The 23,601-nt window shown below is 43.9% G+C and overlaps 1 protein-coding gene across 3 annotated transcripts in view; it reads right to left on the reverse strand.

Annotated features, from left to right (window-relative positions):
- Positions 1-17,174, reverse strand: part of Lmo7 (LIM domain 7) — a 203,882-nt gene extending 186,708 nt beyond the window's left edge. The window contains exons 1-2 of one of the 3 annotated variants that reach the window (XM_040751294.1): positions 17,056-17,174; positions 16,879-16,950 (exon numbers count right to left, since the gene is read on the reverse strand). In XM_040751294.1, coding sequence (XP_040607228.1) covers positions 16,879-16,938 — 60 coding nt within the window. In that variant the 5' untranslated portion in view covers positions 16,939-16,950; positions 17,056-17,174. Of the gene's footprint in view, positions 1-16,878; positions 16,951-17,055 lie in introns of those variants that run through there. The other 2 variants (XM_040751388.1, XM_040751438.1) reach the window with 2 other exon arrangements.
- Between the last annotated feature and the right edge of the window lie 6,427 nt (positions 17,175-23,601).

Consider the following 23,601-nt stretch of genomic DNA (forward strand, 5'->3'; position numbering starts at 1 on the left):
CAGAAAGTCATCTGGAAATTATTAAGCCAAGAGGAGTCATTTCCTTACATGAAAAGGATTACTGTAAATTGCAATGTGGCTGTCAACCACATTCTTCTACCAGACCTAAGTCCAAATTTCAAAAGCATCAGCTACTTGGCAAGTTGTACCTTTCAGGTCTGACAAGCATTTTCCAAGTCTAAAAATGTTTGCAAATTGGCTTAAAAACGGGCAGTTGTATAAACTTTATCCTTCAAATAAAATACCTAAAAAAGCACTTGCCTTTTTTCATCAGCTATAAAAGTATCTCTTTTCTAAAACAGCTCATTTTTAGAAGGACATTGTAAAGCATCCTTCTTGGAAAAGAACTGGCAATTGTCTTTTCCAGACTGAATACAGCAGACGAGGTAAATTAGCAAGATGACTGCTTCACACACACACACACACACACACACACAAGGTAATTTAAAGGAAGAAAAATGCATCGAAAAAACAAAGAATAGCTGAGACAGACATGTAAATGCCTGTAAAACAGACACTAAAAATAATTTATTAAAGAAAATGAATCCATATTCCCAGTTCATCATACTTGATATAAGTTAAAATGAAAGGAACACTGAGTGTAAGAAAATATAAAAGCATTTCCAGAGAGATAAATGTGGAATTGATTTCCTTCTATGTAAAATATCTCCCATACGTCAACTAGCCTTACATTTTTCTTATAAGTCCATTAATGAGTGCTGCAGATCTTTTTTTAAAGTTTTTTCATGTTTACTTTTATTTTATGTTTATGGATGTTTTGGCTACATGTATGTCTATGCAGCATGTGCCTATAGTATCAAAAGAGGCTGGAAAAGAGCATGAGATCTCTCAGAGCTGGAGTTACCTATGGTTATGAGCCACCTTTTTAGGTAGGAAATCAAAACCTAGTATTCTAGTAGAGGAACCAGTGCTCTCAACTGCTGAGCCATCTCTCCAACCCTGCTATGGGCCATCTTAATTCTCAACTTGACTGGACTTAAATCACCATGAAAACACATGTCTAGGTGAGTCCACAAAGGTTTAAATAAAGGAGGAAGGTTCACCCCTCAATGTAGTCCTTACTATCCCATAGGGTCCCAGATTCTATAAAATAAGAAAGCTGATACCAGCATCCATCTTTCTCTGCTTCCTTTTGTAGAAGAAATGCAGTCAGCCGCCTCACATTCACACCATCATGCTCCCCTGCCTCCCCACTCCACCCCCCCCACCCGCCAAAACCCGGAAATGAGCAGTTCCTTCAGTTGCTTTTGTCAGATATATCGTGACAATCGCAAGAAGAGTAACTAACACAGCAAGAATGAACTAGTAATATACAGTCAAAATGAAGGCAGGGTAGTTAGGAAGAGAAAGACATCAAAAGCAACATCCATAAACAAGCTCTTGAGGTGTTTGTCTTTTCTGACTTCAAGCCCTTAAGGATAAATGGGTATTTTATTGAAGTTGTTACAGGACAGCCAGCCAGTGATGGGACACGCCTTTAATCCCAGCACTCAGGAGGAAGAGGCAGGCAGATCTCTGTGGATTTGAGGCCAGCCCAGTCTACAGAGTGAGTTCCAGGACAGTCATGGCTACACAAAGAAACCCTGTCTTGAAAAAAAAAAAGAAGGAAGGAGAGAGGGAAGGGTGGAAAGGAAAAGGAAAGAAGGAAGGAAGGAAGGAAGAAAGGAAGGAAGAAAGGAAGAAAGAAAGACAGTTGGGCTGAGAAGATGGCAGTAGATAAAATGTTTGCTATGAGGACTGGAATTTATATCCCCAGAACCCACATCAAAGTCAAGCAGGCATGGCAGCAAACTGTGATCCCAGCATTTGGAACACAGATCACCAGGGCAAGCTGGCTAACTGACCAGCCTGTGAATGGGTGGGCTCTGGGTTCAGCCTCATAAAGTGCAGCAAGGTAGATTAAGGCACTCAACATCAACTTAGCTCCTCTGCACACATTTGTGAACATGTGAACACACACACATGCAAACAGACATGCACACACACAAGAATGCATATGATCTCTAACCATAGCTCATATCTGTGTGGTCAGGCGTGGTAGGATGTGCCTTTAATCCTCTGGAGGCAGAGGTGAACAGATCTTTGTAAGTTAGAAGCTACTCTGGTTACATAACTTGTTCCAGGCCAACCAGAGCTACACAACAAGACTCTGTCTCAAAGATCAAAATAAATATAAAGATAAATGCACCATGGAACAAACACATAGAAATGCATACACGCTAAATAAATAGCCATCCCAGGAAAGGAAATGGCATCATTTAATTATCTCATCTTCATTATATGAGTCAAGTAGAATGGCAGTGATGACCCATGCAATCGATATTTGTTGAGTACCTATGCTATTCCACTTTTTTTTCTCTTAACCTTGTCCCATTTGCAATTCTCATTTTGCATGCGTGGGAACTTAGGAACATTGCACATCTTGCTCCTCTCTACACTTTTTATCTGCAGTCTGTCACGTCTGAGGCACACCTGTGTAGTCCTGCCCAGAACCTGCCAGTTTCACCCCTCCTTGATGCTAGAAAGAAGAGAAGAAACGAGAAAACCACACAGTGAAGGAACCTTCAGTTCCAAGGCAACTCTGTGGAGCTATGCCAGCTAGGAAAGTTGGATGTGTTCATTAATTAAACTTCATTAATATGACTTTAAGCATTTAGAGTCACTAGACCAAAACCATTCACATATAGTGATTCTAAAATTTGGAAACAAATGTCTCTTCCCAAAGTTATTTTGAGCTAAGAGCACTGGGAGGAGGAGGAGCTGGTTTTCCCTCTGTAGAGAAGGAAAAGTAAGGGAGATGAGATGGCTTTCAGATGGCCTTCAGTGTAGGAAGAGGACTTTCTTGTGGTGACATAATATGATTTATTACAGCTTGCCTGGGGATTCAAAGACCAAAGTCGGCCACAAGCCATAGAAGCCAGGCACACGCCTTTAATCCTAGAATCCAGAAGCTAGGAGGTGGTGGCACATACCTTTAATCCTAGGACTCAGGAGTAAGAGATACACAGATCTCTTTGAGTCCAAGGCCACCCAGATCTACACAAGACTGATCCAGCCCTAAAGAAACAGCTCACACAATGATGCTCTCAACACCTGGGCTCACACGCCTTTAATCCCAGCATTAGGGAGGTATAGAAGACAGGCGGCAGGTCTCAGTGTCAGGTGTTCATTCTCCAGCCACACTGAGGATCGGAGGGATTGATTCTGCAGCCACACTGAGGATAGGAGGGATTGATTCTGCAGCCACACTGAGGATAGGAGGGACTGATTCTCCAGCCACACTGAGGATTGGAAGACATTCAGTCTCAGGATGCTCCAGCCACACTGAGGAGAGGCAGCAGGATCAGGCCATTCAGCCTGAGGTAGTGGTAGGAGCTAATTAATGGCTTGCTACTTTGCTTTTCTAGTCTTCAGCTTGAAGTTTGAACCCCAGTATCGGTCTCTGGGTCTTCTACTTTTCATGCAACACTTTCTGAGCGACAATAGTGCTTCAACTTGTACACTTCCCTCAGAAGCCCACAGTCAGTCTTTTAGATTTGCTGGTTTTGATTACAATCCCCTTGTGCCTCTAAAATACCCAGTAAGGTGGGCAGAAGTTAGAATGACTTTTTAACACAAATAAATGTTCTTTTTGAGAGAACACTGGTATCTTAGCTCCTCTGATCTCTCCTCTCAGAAGGATCTTTGCCTGGACTGTGCCCTTGGTTTGGTCCCCACTGACACTCCAAGACTGTATTTTTAACAGACAGATTACTCTCCTGCAAATTTTAACAGTTACAATCCTGACCGCTGTTGAAAGCCCTCTTTTCCTACAACTCTTTCATGAAGCTAGAGCTCCCCTTAGGAGTTCTCTGGGTTTTGTGACCTACAGCTCCCCTTCCTTCTCCTGTCATCTTAACAGAGAGTACTTCTCCGAGCTCAGAACTCGGTCATTGTGCACTATGGGCTATTACAATCTGAATTAAGAAATGTCCCTGTGGGTTCAGCAGTGACAGCAGGTGCTTTTAATTAATCCCAGCACTCAGGAGGCAGAGGCAGGCAGATCTCTGAGTTTGAGGGCAGCCTGGTCTACAGGGTGAGTTCCAGAACAGCCAGAAACCCTGTCTCAAGAGAAAGGAGGTGGGGGAGGAAGGAGGAAGAAGAAAGACAAGAATAAGAATAAGTATAGGAAGAGGAAGAGGAAGGAGGAAGAGGAGGAGGAGGAAGAAGAAGGAGGAGGAGGCTCATTGACTACTTGGTTGCACTATCTGGGAAAGTTCTGAAAACTTTAGGGCCTTGGCTGGAGGATATGTGTATTGTGTGGGGCAGGGGAGGTTCCCTTGAGGTGTTTATCCCCCCTTTCAATCTATTATGTGAGCTGTTTTGTTCTGCTACATGCCTCATGCCATGGTGTTCCAACTCATCACAGGCCCAGAAGCGACAGCGCCAAGGATGACTTTGAACTTCTGATGCCCCTGCTTCCAACTCCCAACTGCTGAAATTACAGGTAGGCAACACTCACCAAGCCCAGCTTATGTACCTCCAGGGAACCTACCTAGGGGTTCCTATGAGCTAGGTAAGCATTCTTCCAACTGGGTTACATCTTCATTCCCACAACTGAAGTGTCTTTTCCATGTTTTGGTTTCATTCCAGGTGTGAAATAAGAAAATTAAGCAAGAAAATGACACATACGCAAATAGCCAAAACCATGACAGGATGATACATGTCAACATAGCAGCTTCAGTTACCAAAGACGCCACACAACAGGTGGGCTAGAAGAGAGGGAAAACAGAGCAAAACCGGTGAAGAAGATGAGAACCTTAACTTTTCTAGTAGGCAAAGCTAAGGTCAAACACTGCCTCTACCAACTGAGACCTTGGTTCTGCCAGTATGTGTGGTTTTGGAAAGAAATTCAACATCTCTGAGCTTCTCTCTCCTCATTTATTTTTTTTTAAACAGTCACAGTGATAGCAAGCATCCTTCAGTTTATGTGACAACTGGAACAAATAACAAAAGGATAAGATGAGAGAAAGTCAGAGTGCAACAATACAGACTTGCACAAGGGTCTTTATTCAGACTCCCTTTCCCTTCATGCCTGGACAGAGAGCCTTTGAGAGCTTCCATGCTTAGCTGTTGTAGTCTTCCAGAAGAATTCATCTGAAAATGCATATAAAATGCAGCACTACAAAAGTACAGGGGAGTTCTAGTGTCTGCATTGGAGCAGGAGGGAGAAAATGTGCTGTTCTGGAATGTTTCGTTGTCTTATTCCTTCCCTCTTCAAACGATGCCTTGAGATGTGGCGCAGGGTAGCATAGAACTTGCAGTCTTCCTGTCTCTACTTCCCAGTTACTGGAATTACAGGTCTGCATCACCAAATCAGGCTATTATTTTCTGTGATAGTAAGGATATTTTCTGCTCCTCTGCGTGGTGGTTTGAATGAGAATTGTCACCATAGGCCAATGTATGTGAATGGTTTGTCTACAGTAGAGGACACTGTTTGGTAAGGATTAGGAGGTGTGGCCTTGTTGGAGGAGGTGTGTCACCAGGGGTGAGCTTTGACATTTCAAAAGTCCACGGCACTCCCAGTTTGCTTGCTCTGCTCTGCCTCCTACTGGTGGATAAAGTTGTAAGCTCGCAGCTACTGCTCCAGCACCATGCTTGCCTGCTGCCACACTTCCTCACGGTGGACTCAACCTCTGAACTATAAGCCCCAATAAACTCTTTGCACTGGTCATGGCGTCTCATCACAGCAATAGAAAAGAAACTAAGAGAGGCTGCAAGGGCACAATCTGGAATCAGTGAGATCTTTTGCAGACGCAGATTCCCACAGTCTCTCTCATGATGATGCCCCATCCACGGCAGAGAGCATCAGCTAAGAAAGCTCACCTTCACCCTTCAAGTTTTCTTGCCCGGTTTCCTTACTGTACTTGTTTCTTCAGGGGCATGTTTCAAATTGATGGAACGGAGTCAAATTCTCATGGTTTGTACTTGCTTTTTTAACAACCATGCCTAGAACCTGCTCAATCTTGAACTGGAAAGAGAAAAACACTAAATCCTAACATGACAAAACTAACTTCTCCTGTGTTGAGTGAAGCTGAGCCAGGAAAAGCCAGTTACATCATAGGCTAAAAAGATTTTGAGTACTAAACATTAAAAGACATGCCCTCTTTAATCTATTTGCTTGCCCAGAAAATACGTACTGAGTACATATTAAATACCAGCACTACTCAGAGCTTGAAAGCAAAATGACTTCTTACTCATAAGACACTAAGGTTCTCGTGAGAGTAGCAGACAAACGCACATAATGTACATAACCAAGTGATGGTGACTGTCATGAACACAGAACAAAGGAGTGGTATGAGGACTTAGCATTCAACAAGAGAGAAGAAACAGACGTAAAATAAAAACCTCCTTTGCACATTTAAATAAGAGTAGGAAGTGGCTATGGAGAAGGTTGCAAGAAAGGAGACAGGAAGAGGGGAATAGATCGTGTGGGTTCCTATAGTCTGTGGTCTCAAATCTGGGATTCAGAGGTTGAATATAGCAAGCACACTGGGTAGGGTACTTGTCCAGCATGAATGAAGCCTGATGCTTTTCACACATGGAAAAGTTTCTCCCCATTAAGAAACTGGCCAGATACCAGTCAAAAAGGTAAAGACAGCAGACTGACTCTTCTGTTTTATGGGATAAAAACTTAAGTTCTCGTGAGAAAAGATTGCAAAGCCAAAGTTTACTATGAGGTTGCTAACAACTGCACAATTTGAAGCACGATCAAGTACTGACACATAGGATACGTAAATGTAGGCTACATACAAACCCTCTCCTGAGATTTCTTATCAAAATTATTAGTTAAATATGATAGCTTAAACCATAGCTTAAAATTTTTCTGTGCCACCATAGGAAAAAAAAATGTTCCCGGGACTGAAGAGATAGCGTAGCCATTAAGACCATTTCCTGCTCTGCATGGGGTCCAAGTTCAGTTCCCAGTACCCATATTATGGAACTGAAAAGCATCTGTCACTACAGTTTAAGAGATCTGACAACCTCTTCTGACTCCTTGGGTACCACACACGCGGATGCACAAACCCACACATAGACATACCTACCACACATGCGGATGCACAAACCCACACACAGACATACCTGCATACATAATTTTTAAATGTTCTGTATAAAGGCTCCTGAGGCCCCATGAAGGACTATTGGTGGTTAATGGTTGATGGGAAAGGAAATGTCACTTTCTTCAGTGGTATAGCCACTGGTAAATTGCCTACACTTCAGTAAATAATCTCCTGCCACAATTATTCAAGAAACGATTATTAAATTCAATGGATCTCTCTGTCTGTATATCTCTTTCTTTCTCTTTTTCATTCTCTTTCTACATACACACACACACACACACACACAATCAGTCAATCAATTTGTTTGTTTTTGTTAAAGACATTAAAAACGATGGGTACTTGTTGGGAAGGAGCGTTTCAGTGGCAAGAAAAGATGAAAGGCCTAGGGAGGCATACACATACCCAAAATTCATTATTTTGTGTGAAACTGTCAAAGAATAATACATTAATTAAAAATGCTCCCCCTTTGGACTGGGGTGATGGCTCGGTGGCTAAGAGTGAGCACCACTCTTCCAAAGGACCCAAGTTCAGTTTCCCAGCATCAATGTGGTCTCCTCATCGCTCCCTGTAACTCCAGACCTGGTACCCTCTTCTGGCCTCCACTGTCACCCACATTCATGAGCACAACTCACACACACACATTACAGAAAGTAAAAATCCATCCTAAATCTTCCCCATTTGTAAGACGTCCTGTGGTTTATTGACCACCAAATAGTTCACTTAAATATATTAGACTATGTAAGTGTAAAGGCAGCAATTGCTCGAGCGTCTATGGACAGTTCTGTAGGATAAGATTTTTGATGGTCACATTCTTTCCAGGCGCCAACACTGCCAGACAGAACACAGGCTCGGAACGGAGTTTGTAATAAGCCATAAATGAACTAACAGTGCCCACGGCAATTGATGAGTTAGCACCACTCCTTCTAAACCACACAACTAACTCTTCACCATCGTACATGGCCTGTGTCACTCTCTGGCAGTGCAATGACAAAGAGGACAAGCCATGAAGTCCAACCGCCTATGCTCCAGTTCCAACCACCACGTATTAGTTCCAGGGCTTTCTTAAATGAATATTTCACCTCTCACTCCTTTCCCTCCTTGGCTGAGAAAAACACACCTGGGCAGTAGTCCCTCCGTATAAGAAGAGGTGAGGGAGGGTGGTACACGTGCCAGGCGTCTTACATAGAAACTCAAAATTACTGGCTGCTTTAATCTTCAGTTATTCACTCTTCTTGGGAAAACCATCACTAACCGTTTAAGTCAGCTCATTCTGGTGTAGTTCAGACTCATGACCCCAGCCCATCCTAGAGACTTTTATTCCCCTCTATGTATATACATGCATGAAATAGGACATTTGCTGATAACAAAGAATACATAACTTTATCTTAAAACACTTCTTTAATATACACAGAATCTATCATTTATTACAGAAAGCTAATTTACATACTAATGAGGTAGATGTGCTTTTTTTATAGAAAGAACTGAGTGTGAGCTAAGCCGTTGATGTTGCAGGACAGTTGCTAGTTTGATTTTAGAATCATCAATGCTGGGAACACTGTTTCACATAAATAGGTAGCACGAAACAGCAGAGGCGTGTAGTAGGCTGGCTCAGGAATCCTTAGAAATTCTGTTCTGATCACAAGTCAAAGTTCATTTAGTAATTTCTGTTACTGTTTTATGAAACTCAAGGCAGCAATCCAAACTGCAATTGTTGAAGTCAAGCATCATATCACAATAAAATTCAAAGCTATATTAGTCTGATACCTAACATACTGACAAATGACGGTAGGAAGATTTTTTTAAATCTTTTCTTTTCTATAACTGTTATGCTTCTGTCAGAGCAGAAAACATAGTATGTGCAGTAAGAACACTTTGATTCATGACACATACTAGTCTCCAGTGTAAGCAGGGGTGTTCCTGCCAGTACCCATTAGCACTGCAAGCCGTGATGGCTCTCCAACTATCTCACTGTGACCAATAAACTCTTATAAATTCTTCCCACTAATCCTAGACAGGGCTTTTCTAGACTCTCTCCTGCATGCCTTTCCTTCCCTATGGTGTTTGAAGGTAGACATAATGTCCATCATCTAGAGACACCTAAGCCCTGGGCTGAACTTGTGTCCTGGGATGAGAACCCATCTTCTAGTGTGCTATCTGTGGTGTTGTATAATCTTTGAAAAGACTGTTGGTTTGCGCTGGTGTGATTCATATCTAGGCTTCCCATTAGCCTCATCTCTTTAGCAAAGGAGCTGATTGGCTGAGTAACTCTGGTTAGCTGTTCCAATATGACAGCTATTACCCTTATTAAGCTTTCAGCACATCAAACATGTTTTTAAAGAAACACACCCAATAATTACCTTCGGAAACTAAAGAGTATGCACAGCCAAGCATAATTTATCATTTCTTCCAGCCCCGACACACTCTTGATAGGTAACAGGCTCAAGATCTAAAAACAACAATTAAATAAGCCAGCCTTCTGACTGGACACAAACACCCATTCATTCATCAAACATTTGAGATCTGTCTGTCCAGAACTTGTAGGACAAGATGACAACACAGACCTCTCGAGTCTGGGCATGCACTTGGTATCCAGGGGAAGAGGGAATGCAAGGATCACCAAAGCTGACTGAGTCAAGCCACACCCTCCCTGTGACACACACACACACACACACACACACACACACACACACACACACACACATTGAAAAGGGCAGCGCCTGACTTGGCTTAGGAGGAGACTCCAGACATCTTTGCTTTACCAACGACAGAAGAAACACCACCCGTGTGGCTCAGGTTAGCCTTCAGGGACTTCACTGAAAGGAGGCAACTCTTCCTTGTCTTAACTTCACCTTCCTCGGTGGTGAAAACCCAAGGAGTTGTCATTAAGACAATCAATGCTCTGAGAAAAAAGGTACTCATCCACTCATTGAAGGGGAAGAGGCCAGCAGGGATTTCTAACCCTTGACCAAAATATCCAAATCTGGGTAGCAAATACACTTCAAGCAGTTACTCATCGCCTTTGGCCTAGGGGTTCCAACTCTCCAGCTGATTAAAGGATATTGTTGCATTGAAGATATAAGTAGTCCTTTGCATTACTTCAGTAACACATCCTTTTCTAACTAGTCACCAATAGAAGGATCCAGGACAAATGTGCTGGATCCCTCCCAGTTCCTCAGGAAGCTCCTTAAGGCCGCTGTTCATGCTTCCTGGAATCAGGGTATTCTGGTAGCCCTGCCCTGCCTCATACTTGTGAGAATCTGGTCCTTCCCGAAGGATTTTAGGAACCCCCGTGCTCTCACCTGCCCTCCCTTTCCTGGGAGCCTTTTTGATTTGCCAGACAGATACTTTGTTCTAGAAAGAGTGAAACGTCTTACAATAAAGGGGAAAATATAGTTGGGACATTTCTTGGCTATCCAAACAGGAGAAACCTATGCAGCTAGAAGTCGGAATAATTAACAACTCACTTATAGAAGAGAAGGAACCTCCTGAGCACTTCTGGATGGGAACGTCACTGAGTGAGAGTGTAGAGTCTGTTTATACCTTCACTGATGCACTGCAGATTTAGCACACAGAGCTCCAACAGGTGTGCACTCAAAATCTACATGTTTCTCTGTATATGGCATTTTCTCTGTAATAACACGCCACTATCAGCCACTCCTTGAAGTTATGTTGTGTACAAAGCTCATGTATCTGAAAGCTGCCACATCTCATCCCAGTAGACAAGAACGTTAGTGTCTCAGAGGCTGCCCTGTCCTACTCCGCCGGCCTCCTTGGGCTGTCCCTCAGTGCCGCCACACTACACAAGTGGCCTTTACAGCAGTGATCTGGAGGTGCTGTCAATTAACCAGAGGTGATGTTGGAGTCCACGCCAAATGCCTGCAACAGAGTCTGTCCGATTCTCTGATGGAAGAAAACACGAGTTCTGAGCGGCACAGTGCTAGGTTTTAAATCTGTGGTGTAGTCTTAAGATCACGCCCACACTCAGCAAGCACTGCCAGGCACCACGCCAAATGCTCAAGGGAAGAATACTTTGGTGCCCTTGGTTCCTCGTCTCTTATGGAAACACAGATGCCATTGTAGCAAACAGTAAGAAAATGGATGATCTCTATGAAAGACAGGAAGAAATGACAGAAGCAAAGGTCTAACAGCTCAGACAGGACTTCACATAAGGGTGGTTTAGCCTAAGGATGAAAAATTTCTATTTAAGAGGATGGTCCACACCTTCCAGCATGGAGGGAAGAAAACTGCACTGTAGTCATGGGAAGACACAGCAAGTCTTAGGGAGTACAAACACTCTTCAGTCAACATCTCATTAAACTGCACAAATACTACAGGCTTGATTGGAGAAAATTACACAAGTAGTTATGAAGAAAAGGAAGGACTAAAAAAGAAAAAATAAGATAGACAAATAGTGCAGGACAATGAGTGACATGTTAAGGATTATGAACTCCAAGATGTTTCATTAAAAACATTATAAAGCCAGGCGGTGGTGGCGCACGCCTTTAATCCCAGCACTCGGGAGGCAGAGGCAGGCGGATCTCTGTGAGTTAGAGGCTGGGCTGGACCGACAGCCTCCAAAACAATACAGAGAAACCCTGTCTCGTAAAAACAAAAAAAATTATAAAAATTAAAATAAATAATTTTAATATTACTTCTCAGAAAATATGGAACTGGCAAGATCAGACTTATAGTTAAAGAAAGTTTCTATACAACAGCTGGTATAAGAACTGTCTGTATGATTTTCTATTCTTTACAATGTGTGTGTGTGCACGTGTATGCATGTGAGTATGTGTGTGTGTGTGTGTGTGTGTGTGTATCTGTGACGTGTCCATTGTGGCACAGGCACCCTCAGAGGATGTTGGATCCTCTAGATCTAGGTGGTTGCAATCTGGGACCTAAATTCAAGTTCTCTGCAAGAGCAACGACAAATGTAGTGTTGTGGCTCAGTGGTTTTTTTTTAATGGAGTTATATTTTTTATTAGTTTTTATTTAAACTAAAAGCAATCTTATTTTACAAACCAATCCCAGTTCCCTCTCCCTTCCGCCCTCCCATTCCCCGCACCAGCACCCCATTCCACCCCCCATTCACTCTTCAGGGAGGGTGAGGCTTCCCATAAGGGATCATCAAAGTCTGCCACATCATTTGGGGCAGGACCTAGGCCCTCCCCCATGTGTCTAGGCTGAGAGAGTATCCCTCCATGGGGAATGGGCTCCCAAAGTCCATTTGTGCACTGGGGATAAATACTGATCCACTGCCAGAGGCCCCATAGATTGCTCAGGCCCCCCAACTGACACCCACATTCAGGGGCTCTGGTTCGGTCCTAAGCTGGTACCCTAGCTGTCAGACTAGGGTCTGTGAGTAGTGGTTTTTATAGTAGCCATATAAACCAAAAGAAGTGGAGATTATTCCACACCACCAGGGGTAGATTCTATTTGTAGATGGTGAAAAGGAAATAACTTAAGAAATGGAAGGGAGATCCAGCTACAGCCCCCGTGGTTACACCAGTTACTTGTCTTATTGGAACATGTCTTGGACAGCAGATTGCTTGTGATTGAGACATAGCCATTTGCTGCAAGTATAGATTATCCTGTTTGTATATCACATTAAGTTCACTATACCAAGAAACTTTACAATTCAACTTGGCAATTGAAATTACACCCATTGCCATGAGGTGGTGGCACACACCTTTAATCCCAGCACTGGGGAGGCAGAAGCAGGCAGATCTCTGAGTTCAAGGCCAGCCTGGTCTACAGAGTGAGTTAGAGAACACAGAGAAACTTTATCTAAAAAAAAAAAAAAAGCCAAACCAAGAAAGAAAGAAATTACCCGTATTACCAAATATGCTTCTCTGAATTTAGAAACAGTTTCAGGTGAACATTTGTCACGCTAACTGCATTTGAAAAGCAACAGTACACATTCACAAGACTTTCATTTGTCCTGTAGTCAGCACTGGTGTATAGTGACCGTCCAGTATTTTGCAGATCTGAGGTGGACAGTCATAGTTAGAAAGGGCACAGTTTAGGGAGAAAGGGGGTTAGAATTTTGCTCATTCAATAGTGGACCCAGAAAGTACAACTTTTTTTAAGCCAAGGAATTCTTTAAATTCTTCAAATTCTTTAATAAGAGGCAAACAAAATAAGGAAGAGTATAGTGACAGAATGTCTTTGAAGGGTAAAGCTTGGGGCAGGTGGAGGACCAGACCAATGGTCTCTCTTATTCTGGTGCCAGACTTGGCGATGTACTCAAGCTGGCAGCCTTGGGTCCTTTGACAAGATGACAGAGATACTGAAGGACTCAATCCCAGAGATAAGGGGACAGGCAGGTGAGCAGGAAGGTAGTGAACCAAGCGAGCCTGTTCCGTGCCGGCCATAAACACGGTGGTATTTAATCCTCACACCTAGACAGCAACATGAACTCCCAGACTGCAAACCAGTGATCAAGCAAGGCGATGAACAGCATTCCTGGTTTTTAATCTCATCAGTGTTCTATCTGCCTAAGTTAAGGGTTTGTCCCTCGGCAGACAGAGGCAACTATTAGGTATAGGAAATTAAAAGGCACAGCAGAAGCAAACTAAAATTAGTGAGTCTAGGCTGTGTTTGCTACCACTTCATCGCCTATTCTATGACCTTGCTAGGAGAGTGTTGACTGCAAACCATTACCTAACTCAGTTTTTAACCCATGTTTAATCATAAACTAGCCCTACTACATTATTAATATTCCAAACAACATTTCCACTTAGATAATTCATCTGATATCATTCTGTTGTGTTATCTTAAAGGGCACTGGTCCTACATTTGTTTTCACTGAAAAATTAATCCCTGACAAACCTGTTTAGTATACTTATTTTTCTTAAGAATCTAAATATAATTTAAAATGAAGCAAAAGGGAAATCAGTGTAATGACAATAGCCCTCACATCTCCATAACTGTCCCCCAAAATGAATTTTAATAACTTTAATTTTGATTGTAAGAATAACACATCATGTACTTGTAGTCACAGATGGAAGATGGAAATGGGAAGTACATACGGACATGGAGTCCAGTCATCACTTAAAGGTTCACAAGGTTATTGGACTTTCTTGACCTTGGGATAGCCAAAACTGCAGCCAAAGAGGTGGGCTGGGATCTCAGTGAAAAAGTGAGGCAGCTAGGCTCAGGCCCCAGCACCAGCGAAGCAGAAGGCATAGTTATGTATAAAGCTCTAGGTGAAGATAGGGACAGCAGGCTATACTCTATATGATATTACGTGTGATAGCACAGGTACATACATGTATACATGAGATGCGTGACCCAGAAGCTTATGTAGAGAAAACCAACAGAAAGAGCAAAGTAGAGCGAGAATATTAACAACAGGAGACCTTAATGCCAGTCTCCTGTTCCTGTTCCAAAGTGATTTAGCAGCACTTCCTCTTCAAACTAAGGGTTCTTGAAAGCAATAGGTTGTGACAATGACAGTCAGACATTCTGTCTCTTTGGGCAAATGAATGTTTGAAGCACGTGCTTTAACTGCAAATAAAACACTGACAGGAGAACCAACTAGCATCAATTCAAATGCCCAGAGTACTCCTAAAGAACACTTGATAAACATTTCAAGGAGGGGCCTGGTAGTGCTGATGAGTGCTTTTAATCCCAGCACTCTGGAGCCAGAACAGGTGATTTGCATGAGTTCAAAGCCAGCCTGATCTACATATCAAGTTCCTGTCTCAGAAGAAGAATATATGAGTATAAAAATTATTCAGATATCCTCAACATACATTTAACAGTACCCAACTGGTGTGCGAGGAAAAAGTATTTAATTTTAATTTCTCTAACTAGTAGCTTTAGAAGCACTGTGGTCTTCATAAGGAACCAAGGGGGAGGATGAGTACACACAAGACTATCTTCTGTAAGAACCACTTGCCAGAAATTCACAGGATGCGAATCTTTCCCACGATCTAGACAGTAACCACTGGTGTGAAATGAGCTACACCCACAGTTCCAGAAACAAGTGTAAGCCTTGCAAAGACCAACACCATCTAGAAGTTGTGAATGACCAAAGAGTTCCAATGCCACCCAGGAGCTATGTATGACTGAAAATACCTCAGCATCCTTCCCATTTCCCCTCCCTCCATCCTCCACTCTCAAATGAAAAAGAAAATGGCGAGTTTAACTTGCGTTCTGAAATTGCACAGAGCAAACACCACTAATGGAAAATTACAGGTGAAGCCTTGACTTCTCCAGGTTTATGAATGAGCAAAGTTATTTCTCTTAACTGCATTGCTGGGGTTTTTCCACTCTCGTTCCCATTCTGAATGCAGTGTTTATAACTTCCCCCAGCCTCCCATGCCCTCCCTCACATCTTTCTAAGTCACCTTGAGACAGCTCAGAGTTTCAGCCCATACAGGCACCAAAAGCCACCTCCTGAGACATCCCTACCACCTGGAAAGCAGTGCCAATCACATCTAATGTCCTTTTACTGAAAAGTAGAACTGTAACACTTAACGGTTATTTTTTTTTCCGATAAAGACGTGTTGTTTGTAATTTGCCTGTATGTGTGTGCTGTGCAAGTGTGTGCATTTAGAAACTAAAAGCCAGTGTCAGGTTTTTTCCTCAATATCTTCTTGGCTTCCCCCCCCCAAATATACAGGGTCTCTCACTGAAGCTAGCACCTACTACTCTGGCTAGGCTGGCTGACCAATTGGCCAACAAGTTGCATAGATCCTCCCTCCGCAGCCTTGTCTGTCCTGGATTTGCAGTGGCTTTTACATGAGAGCTGGGAATTCTGATTCAGGTTATCAAGTTAGTGAGACCTAATGAGCCATTTCCCCAGCCCCACGTGTGTTTCTTTAAAGACAAATTATTACTGGAAAAAATTACTAAAAAGTCTTGGTAGTATTGCTTTTCTTGGAGAGTCTTTACGCCTAATTCGAATTCTTAGATAGACTGAGGGACTGTGGGTGTGATCAAGAAGTGGAGATCTCGTCAAGCAAGCATGCCCAAGGCCCTGAATTAAATTCCTAGCTTATTGGATAAAGCAGCGTATGGCACCAGTAACTCCAAAATGACTTCAGCGCTGGTGTAGGAAACAATTTTATAACCAGAAGTTATTCTGATTCCCACGTTTGGAAGGATCCCCTTTTGACCCATCCTAAAAGACATCTCAGAGTGGAGGGTTCAATGACAAACATACATGTGCGCACCACCCCACAACTTGTCAACCCCAGAGTAAAACAGCCTAGGCCGAAGGCAACGGAGGAGGGACTCTCTCTCCTTCACAACAATAAGGGGAGCAGAAGACCTTGTCTGTGGGGCACAGCTGGAATAACAAGGCACCTGTGAGAGCCCAGGGTATTTTACTTTTTCAACTCCAGAGGGGATGAAGGGTAGAGGGGAAGGGCAGCACCCAACTCTGAAGGGTACACTCATACACAATGCATTGGCTGCCCAGGTGCTTGTAAGCCATCAGCATCCCAAAGAAATGCACGCAAAGACACCGGCCTGGCTCTGCCTCTACTTCCCAAAAAGTGCCCTCACAGATACGACTGAGGAAGCTGGACCTGGACTGGTCCTCTGGGATGCACGGCACCAAAACCTACGGAGGAGAAAGTAGGCATCGGGGCACTGGAAAGGGAGAATTTGCAGGGTCCCCCAAACTGCCTCTTCTTTACTCACGCTAGGTCACCGGACATAAGCTCAGATTGCCTGGGAACCTGGTCACTAAAAGACTCCAGACTGGAGGGCGCAAATCCATCTGCAAAGAGCTGTAAAAGACACTCACCTCCACCCATCTCTGAGCCTCTGCGAAAGCCATGGAGCAATCGGCCTCGGTGTCCTCCATCCCTTTCCTTGACTAGGGCAAGAAAGGGAGAAAGCAACTAAGTGGGTGCGCCTCCGGGACCCTGACTCCCACGCGTCCCCCTCCCTTTGTTGCAAAGTGCGGTCTAAGTTCAGGAACCTGGCAGAACTTTCAGGCGTTGCTTTCTCGGAACTCCTCAAATAGGCTCTAATCCAGCGGGACCGGAGCAGGCGAGGGACGTGAAGCGGCGCGCAGCGGGAGCCTGGACTCCTGGGAACTTCAAAAGTCGCCAGCACTGTCACCGCCCTCAGCAGTGGCCCCGCCCCAGCCCACCCCCTGCGGGCGGGTTCCAGCTTCCGTCAGTGCTCCTCGCCCGGGGTGAGCCCTCGCTGCCACCTCTCTGGTCAGAGTATTTGGGCGGGGGAGATGCTCCCCAGCCCGCATCCTTCCCGCCTCTGCCAGCCTTCCCTGTCTCAGGCTCCCGGGAGGCGGTGCCCCTGCAGCCTGCGGCCTGACATACCAGGAATAGCTGCACACAATTGCACCTTTCCGGGCCAAGAAACTTCCCCCCGCGGGGACGCGGATCGCCTGGCCTCGTCGCCACTGCCCTCCGGCTCCACGGAGCCCGCTGACCCGTCCCTGATGCCTCGCGGTCCCCGCGACCTCCCGGGCCTCCGGCCGCAGGTGAGGGTCCCGGCTTGGGCACTCGCGGCCGGTCCCCTAGCCTGGGCCGCCTCCGCTCCGCCTGGGCTGCAGGTGGGTCCGGAGGAAGAGACCTGCCCTTCAGAAACCCTCTTGTCCCAAGAGGTTCGGTGAACCGAAAGAAATTGGCTTTTCACCCGCCTCGACATCCCTGTCCCCGTCCCCGCCCCCCCCGCCGCTGCTTGGCTCAGTTCTGGACATTGGACCGCCTTCACCCGGGGTTTAGTCAAAACTCTGACCCTTCGTGGAGTGTCACCGTCACCGGCGACAGGTTGTCCAGTATGAGCAGAGGGCCTGAGTGGGTGCACAGGGCCAGACCAGCAAGGTACACAGGTGACCCAATGCCTGTGGGCCCTGGGGTCTCGCTCCTGGCTCAGGAAGCCCCAGCCAGGCCACCTAGGATTTCACCTTGGGAAGAAGATTGGCCCTTCCTTTCTGGAAGAGCAGCAGTAATCTTTCATAGTTATTTTCCTGATTGGCTGTTGATTTGGGGGGGAGGGGACCGTATAGCAGAGAAACTAGCCTAAGGAACTAGCCTAGCGTCCTTGCTTAATGTTGTTAGCCCCTGGCCTTACCTCGCTTCATTTTCTCTACTAAAGAGAGTCTTAAAGTCACATACATTTCACCCCTAAATATTACACTATACAGCTCATCCTGGATTGTCATAACACTGTTTCACATATACAATAAAACCAATAAAACTGCTAATTCATAACCAGCCCAACTCGGATTTCCCTATCTGATCCCAAGACATCTTTTGCAGCTGACTTACCTAGACCAAGAGGCAATCAGTGAATCTGCATTCCTTTTGATTGCAGAATTTTTACCCTAGAAGGGCCTCCTTCTCCCCCCTTCTTCCTTTTTTGGAATGGCATTGTGTGTTGAAAAAAGCAGGCTGCCTTCTGGATTCGTCTTATGGCTTTCTTGTGGTGTCCTCAACATACTTCTTTCTCAGAATTTCCTGCCTCCTGGAAGTGAGATCTAAGGCTGGATTGGAACCCATTTGCTCTGATGAATGAAGACCATCTGGATTGGGGTGACGGTTTCTGTTTATTCCGCAGGTTTATTTTGGTTCAGTTCTTTCTTTCTGGTTTTTGTTGTGTTTTGTTTTTTTGCACCCGCTGTAATCAGTGGGTCTGTTTAGAAGAGCTGGCTGACAGGGATGCAATTGTCCCTGCTGTAGTGGGAGGCCATTGACAGGACCATCTTTGTGTACTGCCTACATTCTTATTAGGCCAAACCCACAGACAGGATGGAAGGATTGAAGAAAACAGGAAGATGTTTCTCTGCTTTTCTCTATCCGAGAACTGCTCTGTATTTAGTAAACACGAAGTAAATACTCAATGGAATGCTAGATGGTTTCATTTAAGGGAACGGAAGGGATTGTTGTTTTGAGACAAGCTCTCACTATGTAGCCTAGAATGGTCTCAAATTCATGGCAATCTTCCTGCCTTGGTGACTTCAGTGTTGAGATTGGGGGCATGTGCTACCACACTGAGAAAAATAATAACTAGAATACTGAACCACTTAGAGACACCAGCGCATCCGTATTACCCTCGCAGAGGAACAGAGGGCTCTTAGAGTTACTTTATAAGCTCATGCTATCTGAAGCATCTGCTGTGGTGATGGTTTGAATGAGCAACGCACCCCATAGACACAAGTATTTAAACACTTGGTCCACAGCTGTCTGGGGGGGGGGTTACAGAACCTTCTAGAATGTCCCTGGGAGCTGGCTTTGGGTGTTTACAGCTCCCCATCACTTCCAGCTCACACACTCTGTTTTCTGGGTGTGGTTGGAGATGTTCTCTCTCAGCTACAGGCTCCAGATACCTGCTGCCGTTCTTCCCCAGCTACTATGAACTAACTCTAAGGCCCTGGAACTGTAAGGCAAAATAAACTCTTCCATAATTGCTTTGGCCGTGGTGTTTTCTCACAGAGAAAAAGTGACTAACTAATGCATGCTCTGTAGCCCAGGATGTGGAGTGACAAACCTGGGAACCCGAGCAACTCGCCTTACCAGTTACCTCAGGGTGACTGGAGACTGAATGCCTCCTACTGAATACTGAAGACCCTGCTTCTACCTTTTATTCCCCTCTAGCTCCCACATCATATACATATGTACATAAAATAAATGTTTAAATATTTTTAAAATTAAGCATCAAATATTTATTGTCTAAGAGAAGTTAGGGTATTTTTCAATATTTAGAAAACAAAGAGGGCATGTGGCCCATACCTGTAGTCCAGTACTCAGGAGGCTGTTGTAGGCGGTTAGGCAGTTCACAGCCAACCTGGGATACAGAGCAAGTCCCTATCTTGGGGAAAGAAAACTTAAATAAGTAAACCAGCAATATAGTTGCCATGTTTTCTATGCATGGGAAAGGGGATACTTGTGTGGGTATTTGTACACTGTGTGATGATATACTGTTGTGATTGGCTAATAAAGTTGAACAGCCAGTAGCTAGGCAGGACTTCTGGGCAGAGAGAGGGGTTAGGAAATGAATCTGGGCTCATAAAGGATGCTATGGAGACACAGAAGAGTCAGTCACACAAAACAGGAGAGAAGTAAAAGCCACATGGTAGAACACACATTAACAAAAAAAAATTGGTTAATTTAAGTTATAAGAGCTAGTGGGACAATCTAAGCTAAGGTCAAACTTTCATAATAAGTCTTCGTGTTGTTATTTGGGAGCTGTCAGCTCAAAGAAAAATCTGACTATGGTCCACTATCTTTCTGGAAACTCATTTGACAATAAATATCAAATGTTACAAAAATGCCCATGGTCTATTCCAGGAATTCTATTCCTGGGAATTTATCCCAAAGATATGAGCAAAGATTAAAAATAGAGACTGAGAGAACATCTGTAGCGGATGCAGACACCCCACCCAAGCCGTCCTCTTTAGGAACACGGGAAGCCCAACACTGGGGAGTGTGGTCAGCAGACATTCACAGCTGTCACACCTAGGGTGTTCTCTGCTGCAGAAGGCAGCCTCGTCTGAGGTCAAGCCCTCCCAGAGCAGCTGTCTTCCATGGTGACTAAATGATCTGAGATAGCAAACCTCAGCTGTTTGTTTCTGTCTGGTGAGGGACATCGCTAGCTGGTCTTCTGTGGATCCTGGTGTTGGCTTCTATTTGGCTTCCCCTATGCACTCTACCCACACATCCTCACTCTCCCCTTCACAGGGTCTGATCCCTGTTCCTGTCTTACACCATAAAAACCACCATTTGCTCCACCTTCTGGAGTATTCAAGTTGGAGAGCTTCAGTGTGATTGGTTACAAAATCAGAATCCCAAAGAAATCAAAGATGCCCACAATAGAGAAGATAGTATAAATAGAAGGTCCTCCCTGGAGCGAGATATCATGCTGTAATTAAAAATGTGAAGGGATAGTCAATGACACAGAAAGGGACTTAAAAAAGTCAGATATGGTGGCACGCCCCTGATTTTCACCTACTTTAGAGAGTAGAGCAGGAGAATGACTTGAGTCCAGAAATTCCAGGCCAGTCTGGACAACTTAGCAAAAACCCTATTACAAATACATAAATTGATTAAATATATTTCCTAGTGGAAAAAATATTGTATACAGCACCTTAAATTGGTGATACATTTTTTGAGACTGGATCTCATATTCACCAGGCTAGCCTTAAACTTGCCAAGTAGCCAAGGCTGGACTTGAATTCCTGATTTTGTCTTAGTTTCTCAAGTTGTGGGGTTACAGTCATGTGCCAAAATGCCCAGCTGGCTCAGCTAATGCTTTTTAAAATTTATGAATTCTTCCACATAGTACAAATTGGAATTTTTTATCAATGGCTATTACTAAATGGAGAAAAATATTAACTTCTTTTTACGGGTGGGAGCTGAGACAGGGTTTCTTTGTGCAGATCTGCCTATCCTATAACTCACTTTGTATCTGCTTCTGCCTTCCAAGTGCTGGGATTAAAGTAAATATGTGCCACCATGCCTAGAATTTAAAGATCTTTCTTTTCAAACTGTTTTATTTTTGTTTTGTTGCAAAAGATGTATATTTCTTTTAGATAATCTATCTATGACCTATCTATCTATTTTGGCAAATGGAGGAGTTCTAGGCAGGATTTCTCTGTGTAGCCATAGCTGTCCTGAAACTCATTTTGTAGACCAGGGAAGCCTCAAACCCAGAGATCTGTCTACACTGCCTCTGCCTCCCAAGTTCCAGGATTAAAGGCAAGAACCACCATACCCAGCTTTTTTGTCCTCCATTATATATTACTTTTATAAATGAAAAAACTTGTATGACACTAAGATAGTCCCAAACTTGACTTGTATCTCGTGCCTCAAGCTTTAATCTCCTCTTTCTTTCCCTGTGATGGTAAATGGTACAGTGCTAACAGTTTGGGGATCACGCTGGCCTTCATCTCTCACCTTCAAGTCTATCCCACTCCAAGCTCCATCATTTCTGTTTTCCTTGTTTTCCAAGGGACCCTGTTCTCTCCACCATTGCTACTTCTTTAGTTCAGATCCTCAGCCTTCTGCAAGATTTCAGAAACAGCAAAGCTTCACTAAAATATGGTTCCAATCTTCCACACCATCACTAGTAATTAAATATTTTAAAAAAACTTTCTTTGTGCTTATATTCTCTTTAAACTGTACGTTTTGTGTCTCTTTTTGCCCCTACTTTCTCTTCTCCATTGTAGACCTGCATAAAAGTGATTACCAATAAGCAAACAGCACAGTCAATATTAGGCTGTCTTTAAACCTCCTCTGCCAAAGAAATTAGTCCATTACTTTTTGAATTTAGCCTCAGGCACATTCTTAAGACAAGGGCAAAAAGGAGCCACTTTTCCCCAAAAAATATCACAAAGTTGGCCTCTAACCTAATTGGGCTATGAAAATCCTTGCTTCTTGGGCTGGAGAGATGGCTCAGAGGTTAAGAGCACTGTCTGCTCCTCCAGAGGACCTGAGTTCAATTCCCAGTAACCATATGGTGGCTCACAGCCATCTGTAATGAGATCTGGTGCCCTCTTCTGGCATCCAAGCAGAACAGTGCATGCATGATAAATAAATAAATCTTTAAAAAAAAAGGAAGAAAGAAAATCCTTGCTTCCCACTAAAGCCTCTTGAGCTGGACCTCTACAATCTAGACAGCTCTCAGTACTCCTACTAGGATGGCCCATCAATCCCTGTTTCTAGCATTTAACTGCTTTTCTAGTCTAAAATTCCAAGTCTTGCATTTAAAAACAAAAACTAAAAACCCACTCCTGGTCCCAACTTCTAGCTTAGTCACTTTTCTATTGCTGCAACAAAGCACTGTGAGCAGTGCAGGACAACTTACAGAAGACAGAATTTCATTGGCCTTGCAGTTTCAGAGCGCTAAGTCCATGAAGGCAGAGCAAAGGCATGGCAGGGAAACAGCTGAGAGCTTACATGTCAAAACAGAAAGCACACTGGGAGTAGCTTCAGTCTTTGAAGCCTGGCTGCACGTGAGTGACACACCTCTTTCAACAAGGCTGTACCTCCTAAGCCTTCCCAAGTATTCAAACATAGGAGCTCATGGGACCATTTTCATTCAAACTACTATACCATGCTTCTCCCTTTTCTTGAAATGCCTCTCCTCTTTACCTGCCTACTTTTCTCCTCTACGTTCCTCCTTTCCTCCCTCGCAGAAACATCTTGGTGAATCCTAGCTAAGGTGGATATATTTTTCTGCAAGCACAACTCCTTTCCCAAACTCCCAGTTGTTGCTTTCCTCATTAAACCAGGTGTCTGGATTGATTCCCTACTTAGAAATCAATACATAGAACAAAGTGTTGATAGTGTAAGAATAAAAGCATCGCTGATTATTCAGGTGCATACCTGTAATCCCAGAATTTAGGAGTCAGAGGCAGGAAGGTCCAGAGTTCAAGATTATCCTTGGGTATGTACTAAGTTCATGATGAGCCTGGGCTACAACAGACCCTGCCTCATAACAGAAACAAAAACCGTGAAAGGAAAGAAAGTAAACTACTGATTACTATAGCAACCAATACAAG

Source organism: Mesocricetus auratus, unplaced genomic scaffold (genome assembly GCF_017639785.1).
Source record: "Mesocricetus auratus isolate SY011 unplaced genomic scaffold, BCM_Maur_2.0 Super-Scaffold_2245, whole genome shotgun sequence".
Classification (NCBI taxonomy): domain Eukaryota; kingdom Metazoa; phylum Chordata; class Mammalia; order Rodentia; family Cricetidae; genus Mesocricetus; species Mesocricetus auratus.